The sequence below is a fragment of the Triticum aestivum genome, chromosome 3A, assembly GCF_018294505.1.
Source record: "Triticum aestivum cultivar Chinese Spring chromosome 3A, IWGSC CS RefSeq v2.1, whole genome shotgun sequence".
NCBI classification, from domain to species: Eukaryota; Viridiplantae; Streptophyta; class Magnoliopsida; order Poales; family Poaceae; genus Triticum; species Triticum aestivum.
This window is the reverse complement of record NC_057800.1, coordinates 562435987-562443816: the sequence shown is the minus strand read 5'-3', so window position 1 is coordinate 562443816 and position 7830 is coordinate 562435987. Positions and strand designations below refer to the sequence as shown.

Genomic DNA, 7830 nt, shown 5'->3' with positions numbered 1-7830 from the left:
CCAATCAAGAAACCATGGCTGGCCTAAAGAATTGTGCGGTGCGGTAACTATTCGAGAGGCTGCCAATCCGTCGAGGGATTGATTGGGGGCGAAATGCATTGCAAAGGAATAAACTTCCTCGATCCGTCGATTAGGATTCGGCAATGTGGGGAACGGATCAGGAGACCCTATCGGGGACAAAACTAGTCTTTCGTCGGTCCAAGAAAGGGGCGGGGGGGAGGGGGAGGGGAACCTGGTGGTGGGGATGCCCTTGCAGAGGCGGTCGCCGCAGGAGAGGGCGCCCTTGTGGAGCCAGGAGTAGGTGTCGACGGCGACCGTTTGCCCCCTCAGGTCCTCCGCCCTGATGGGCGCCATTATCGACTTGAGCTGCGGCAGCAAACCCTGGATCCCCATCGCCGCCGCCGCCGCCGCCGCCGCTCCGCTGTCTGTCCCTCCCTCGCTCTCTTCCGCTCTTGTAAATGGTGTGGGCTTTCTTGGAAAAGGAGACGGGAGAGCGGGAAGCGGACGGGCGGAAGGAGGGAACGGAAATGAAGCGCCTACCGCACTCGCCTTTTCTTTCCTTTTCTGTGTTGTGATAGATTCGTAATTCATCCACGCGGTTTGTTCTTTTCTACTCCCTCCTTCCGTCCACATATAGGCCCTAATGTGTTTTTTAAGACCGTCTTTGACTATTGACAAGATTAATAGTATATGACATGCATAATGTAAAAATTATATCATTGAAAGCTCCTTTCGCACACTAATTTAACAGTTTGTTTGTGTAAGTTGCATGTCATATATTATTGCTTTAATATTTGGTCAAAGTTAGCCTCAAAAAACGCATTAGGCCCTATATAGATGGAAGGAGGGAGTATTTTTATTTGATTATTATCATTTGTAAAAAGAAAGGAGGTTTTAGAAATTATTTTTCCATATAACAAAATTCTGATCTGACCATTTAGCATAGTGATAATCTTCCAGTGTGATCGAGAAGCTAATAGTGTCACCCCTAATTTTCTTATCCCTACACTTGGAATAAAGTCGTCCCAAAAATTGAAAAAAAAATGATCCTAGGTCTCTTCTGATTCATATGTGCTTGCTACGAGATAGTAGCACCTCCCTACATCACGCCGGAATGTGGAGACTCGAACTCATAGAATTAGCGCGGAGAAGAAGAAGAAGACGGGAATAATGTTTATAGCCATTTCATGCCCCACACACACACTACACATGCTTAAGTAGCTGAATGTTACAAGTCACATGGGCTCGACTGAGATAACCAGAACTAACCCATGGGACGGGCCTAGGTCGTTGCATACCCCTCCTCTTAAAAGAAGAGCTTGCCCTCGACTGTTCACCATCACGCTCTTGTCATTGCAAACATAGCACTATACCATTCCCAGGTAGCCATTAACAGAGGTAATCCACTCCAGGCGATCTTCAACGGCGTGGGTGTGTTGCCTCCTACTTGAACCAGGCAGGAATGGAGCACTTGAGCTGGCTTGGACGTCTTGTCACTAAGGAGGAGCAAATAACTCGAGGTATCTGAATCAGGGGGCGGTGGATCTGCATGTTTGAGCAAAGAAGCGTGTACCACGGGGTGAATTTTTCTTGATGTCGGTAATGCCAAGCCATAGGCCACCTCACCCGCACAAGTTGTGATCCAAGAAGGTCCAACATACTTGAATCCCAACTTGTGATAGGAACGGTGATCTACTGACCGTTGAATATATGGTTGGAGCCTCACACATGCCTAATGTTGTGGAATTGTCACGGTAGATGTTCTAGCGGAAGGACTTAATTGTGGAGCCATTGCGACGTAGTTAGCTTAAGGAGTTAAAATGGGACAAAGGACACAAGGAGTTTATACTGGTTCGGCCCCTTACTGTGAATGTAAAAGTCTAATCCAGTTTGAGGTGGTATTGCTAGGGTTTCGATTACCAGGGAGCGAATACGCTTGGTCTGGCTTTCGATTTGTTGTTTCTTGCCCTAAGCCGCCGTCGGGTCGTCCCCTTATATACACGGGTTGACGCCCCGTGCCTTACAGAGTCCCGGTTGGCTCATACAAACGTGTCCGGCCCTGGTAACTTATCTTACATGCCTTACAATACAAGTCGCATATACATGGCGGTTAACACTTACGGGCCATAAGCCGCCTTTGGGCTTTGGGCCCTTTAACAAGCCTGCTACATGAACCGCCATCTTCAACATATTCATGGGCTTGGTTTATGAACCGCCATTGGGATAACCCGACCCCTCCTGGGCGGGTCATATCCAATAACCATATCCCCAACATTAGGCCACAAGTTGATTTGAACTTGTTCATGTCAATCTTCAACACTTAGGAAAAATCCTTCTTCATCTTCTTGCGAGATATTGTAACCCGCCATGACGTCATCTCCTAAGATTGCGGTAACTCGCAGTGACGTCATTTGTTATTAATATTATATACGGCCCAAATCTTAATAAATCTTCTCTTTTAATGAACCTCCAAAAATCAAAGCGCTTATGCCGTCACATATCCATTTTCTTGTCTCCTCGATCCCCGCGCATGCCATTTATCCTTCCAGCCTTATAAATAGGGCCATTGAGTCATCCTTTCACTCTCCCCCTTTTGCCTTCTCGTCTTCCTCTTCTTCCTTACAACGCTCCAGTGCGCCCGAGCTCCGCCGCCGTCGATCTTCATTCACTGCTTCAACTCCTGCTGCTGCATCACCCTGAACGAACCAGAACACCGCGGCGCCCCTCCAATGTTTCATCAACGTCGGTAAGCATTCACCGTTCCTCTTAATAAATCTACCTTAGGGTTTCCTTGTTCGTCGGCGTTCATCACCGTTCCTTCTTCTCTTTCCTAGATTGCATAGTTTTGATCTGAAAACAACACCAATCTAGTGCGGTAGCAGTTTTAGCACTTGTTTTTTAATATCAGAATATATCCTCATTGCAACAGATCCCATCTGGGCATTCCCACGTTTTTGCTGCCGCCATCTTAGGTTTTAGATTTTATTTCATTTCTCTGAACTGTTGTAGATCCAATCTTATAGCTCCAATCTGTGAAACATGTTTGTCCCAACACTTAGTAAAATTCGCTTTTGTCAGATCTTGAATACCGGTGCTTGTCACGGTGGCTTACATCACCGGCTTATAATTACCCGTATATCATTAGGCCCCATTTAAGCCGCCACTCTGAATATATACTTTAGTGTTTTACTTCTGGCTTAATGAATCAACTTGATCCGGCAACAAAATTCTTTCTTTTAGGCTTCTTTCTTCACAATGCCGCCAAAGACAGTCACTTCATGCAATTGGGTTAAGTCCATTGTTACCGAAGACACTCTCAAAGATTTTGTCAAAAATCGGATATTTGCCAGCAAAGAATGTCATGCATTATCGCGCCCACAATCCAGGTGAAGAAAGATCTCAACCAAAGGATGATGTGGTCATTGTTTTCACTGACCACATGAACCGGGGCTTCTCACCGCCCGACTCTAAATTTTTCCGAGATGTTCTGCACTTCTTTCGACTCCATCCGCAAGACATCGGACCCAATTCCGTATCAAATATCTGCAACTTTCAAGTCTTCTGCGAAGTATACCTTTAAGAGGAGCCCAGTGTTAAACTTTTCAGAGAATACTTTTATTTGAACCGCCAAAACGAGTTCACGAACGGACCCAGTTTGGAACTTGGCGCAATCTCAATTCAACGAAGAAGAGATGCTATCTTCCCCTATGCTTACTTGCCGAGTCATCCCAAAGACTGGGACCAGACATGGTTTAACTGCAAAGATACCTCTCTGATTGACGAGAATCCATTGTCAGGTTATCATGTCGAGCGCCTGGACCCAAAACATCTTCTTCCTGAAAAGCTTACCGCTGCCGAACGTGCAAAGCTTGTCCCCACCACTGCAAAGGTTAAAGCTCTGCTGGGAAATGGGTTAACTGGCATTGATTTGGTTCGGTGCTGGGTTTCTTGGCGAATCATACCCTTGAGCCACCGGCCCGGCTTAATGTGTACTTGCACTGGTGGTAGAAAGGATCCGCTGCGCCACAGCTCTATGCGCTTAACTGATGAGGCAATCAACGAAATGACCAAGTCCCTTCTGAATGAAGATCCGGAAGATTGCAGTTGTAACACCCATAATGCGGCTATATCTTCCACGTGGCGGGGCACGATTTAGAGGCATAGCCGCATGGTAGTTTTGTCGCAAGAGGGGTAATCTTCACACAATCCTATGTACTGAATAAGAAAGGGATAAAGAGTTGGCTTACAATCGCCACTTCACACAATACATAAAAAATGCATACAACATCCAAATACACTCATAGACCGACTACAGTCAAATCCAACAGAAAAGGAAGATAAACCCCAAATGCTAGATCCCCGATCGTCCCAACTGGGCTCCACTACTGATCAACCGGAAAAGACACAAAATAATGATTCAAGATCTTCATCGAGCTCCCACTTGAGCTCGGTTGCGTCACCTGCACTGGTATCGTCGACACCTGCAACTGTTTGGAAGTATCTGTGAGTCACGAGGACTCAGCAATCTCACACTCGCGAGATCAAGACTATTTAAGCTTATGGGTAGGATAGGGTAATTAGGTGGAGCTGCAGCAAGCACTAAGCATATATGGTGGCTAACTTACGCAAATAAGAGCGAGAAGAGAAGCAACGCAACGGTCGAGAAGCTAGAAGAGATCAAGAAGTGATCCTGAAACTACTTACGTTCAAGCATAACACCAGACCGTGTTCACTTCCCGGACTCCGCTGGAAAGAGACCATCACGGCTACACACGCGATTGATGCATTTTAATTAAGTTAAGTGTCAAGTTCTCTACAACCGGATATTAACAAATTCCCATCTGCCACATAACCGCGGGCACGGCTCTCGAAAGTTTACACCCTACAGGGGTGTCCCAACTTAGCCCATCACAAGCTCTCACGGTCAACGAAGGATATTCCTTCTCCAGGGAAGACCCAATCAGTCTCGGAATCCCGGTTACAAGACATTTCGACAATGGTAAAACAAGACCAGCAAAACCGCCCGATGTGCCGAAAATCCCGATAGGAGCTGCACATATCTCATTCTCAGGGCAATACCAGATGAGACATCCTACGAGTAAAACCAGCCCTCAAGTTTCCCCAAGGTGGCCCCGCAGTCTACTCAGTTCAAACCAACACTTAGAGAAGCACTGGCCCGGGCGGTTAAAATAAAGATGACCCTCGGGAGCGCGACTCCCAAGGGAAAAGGTATAGGTTGTTAGGAAAATATAAAACCAAGGTTGGGCCTTGCTGGAGGAGTTTTATTCAAAGCGAACTGTCAAGGGGTTCTCATTACACCCAACCGCGTAAGGAACGCAAAATCAAGGAACATGACACCGGTATGACGGAAACTAGGGCGGCAAGAGTGGAACAAAACACCAGGCATAAGGCCGAGCCTTCTACCCTTTACCAAGTATATAGATGCATTAATTAAATAAGAGATAATGTGATATCCCAACATATCCATGTTCCAACATGGAACAAACTTGAGCTTCACCTGCAACTATCAACGCTATAAGAGAGGCTGAGCAAAAGAAGTAACATAGCCAAACAACATTTGCTAGGAAGGTGGGTTAGAGGCTTGACATGGCAATATGGGAGGCATGATATAACAAGTGGTAGGTAGCGCGACATAGCGATAGAACGAACAACTAGCAAACAAAGATAGAAGTGATTTCGAGGGTATGGTCATCTTGCCTGAGATCCCGCAAGGAAGAAGAATGAGTCCATGAAGAAGACAAACGGGCGTAGTCGAACGGATCTTCACAACTCCGAAACGAAACCAATGCTAACGAGAGAAGCAACCCGAAAAGAAGCAAGCAACATAGTAAACAACCAGCACATAAACATGACATGATGCACAACCAAGTATGATGCATGTCCGGTTTAATGAGGCATGGCATGCAAAGTGCAACAAACAACACTATAAGTTAAGCGGAGCTCAATATGCAACGAGTTGCAATTGACGAAACACCACATGACTTATTTAGTTCTCTCTCGGTTATGTACTCAACAATATTAAATGTTGGTTAGTGTGACGACCCGTGTCATTATTATTATGGATAATGACACTAGTCCTTGGATTATTTCTTGACAAAATCTTGTTTTGTCAAATAATAATCCATGTCAGATATTTGCAACAGGGAATAGCTAGAGATGGTCATTTATATTACAATACCATGCCACGTAGGGTAAAGGTCTTAGGTAGGCTTCTCACATGTTCACCAAATTATTACATCCCCTAACACTAGAGCTTCAACTAGCAGTACTACATAGATAGTGATGAAATAGTTCCTACATCGCTAGCCCATAAGTTACTTATTCATCCCGAACCCCATATGTGGCATCCAGATCATACATACTAGCACTAGATGGATCTACATCTAGGTCCCCAGTGTAGTTGTAGCCATCACCATTGCTATCTTCACTTGGTCCAGCAGGATTCTCATACAAGCTTTGCTCTAAGAAAGAGATGATTAATAGCAAGAGTGAGTACAAAGTACTCAGCAAGCTCAAATAGCATAATGCAATGCTCGTGATAGCTCAATATAAATCAACAAGTCATACCTCAACTCAACACCTTTCAAAATAAACATTTGTTGCAGAAAGTTTATTTCAATTTATAAAAGCTATCAAACACTCGTATTGCGAGATAGACCACCAATAGGTCCCCGTAGTCCCCAATCCAAGAGATTGGCATGAATTCATGTTTTTCTTTAACTCTGCAGAGTTTGTATCACTTTACCCATAGAGCTCGAAACCATAATTGCCATCTGCATTTCCTTAGATGCGAGACATGGTTCAGAACATAAAGCTTTTTCCCATTATGTATATTATATCTCCACCCGACTAGTGTCACTAGCCATTGTGTCGGGTTTCGGAACCCGCACTCCACCAACGCTTAATATATAGCGCTTGCTAATGCACCCATCCCGCATTAGCGTGGGAACTCATCGCCCATCCTACTACTACTTACCCATGTGGAGAGTATAATAACTTGACGGTATTGGGTTATTATACTCTCCAATGTATAAACTATTCTCTACTTTCTCTTCTACTCCTTGCCCAGATCATGGTTGATACCATCAAGTGCGGGTAAGTAGTAGTAGGATGGGCGATGAGTTCCCACACTAGTACTAGTCCAGCCAGAACCAACACACACTAGTACTAGTCCAGCCAGAACACAAGTAGTACACGCATGCCCTCCTTTGTTTCTTCTACTCCTTGCCCAGATCGAGCACGCCGCAAGCGACGGGAACACGCTGCTCCACCACTGCCGGACCCCTCTCTCTCTCTCTTCCCTGATCCGAATCCCTAATCTCTAATTGTGACGTCCGGATAATTAGACTACAGTAATTCCCTGCTAATGATGTCACATCACCTCTGTCACTGTAGTTAATCTCGGGTTAGTTCAAAACCGATTCAAATTCAAAATTGAATTAAAGGCAAACAGTAAAAGTTTTTCAAAATTTAAAACTAAAATGTTTGGGGTGAGCCAAATAAATCCTAAGTATTAAGGTGGAGTAACCAACAGTTTTAAAAGTATTTGAATGCGCTAAAATAAATAAAACAGCGACTGAAACAATAACTTAAATGCCTTTTCAATTAATAAAGAATACAAGGTGCTTTACTTTTGTCCTAAACTTTTTGTGAGAACAATTAATTCTACAAATCTAATTTAGGAGTGAGTTTCATTTTTTCTAAAACTATAAACTATTGCACAAGTAAATGAAAACAGTAAAGGAAAAATAAATAAAAGGGAAAATCAAAACAAAAACAAAAGAGAGTAAAAGCCCCCCTCCTCATTGG

The 7830-nt window shown here is 44.4% G+C and overlaps 1 protein-coding gene across 1 annotated transcript in view; it reads right to left on the bottom strand.

The window, feature by feature from the left end:
* The window catches only part of LOC123062234 (exonuclease 1), a 9228-nt gene extending 8694 nt beyond the window's left edge, over positions 1 to 534 (bottom strand). Inside the window, exon 1 of the mRNA XM_044485665.1 lies at positions 233 to 534. Within this exon, the coding sequence (XP_044341600.1) occupies positions 233 to 393 (161 nt within the window). The 5' untranslated portion in view covers positions 394 to 534. The remainder of the gene's footprint in view (positions 1 to 232) is intronic.
* Between the last annotated feature and the right edge of the window lie 7296 nt (positions 535 to 7830).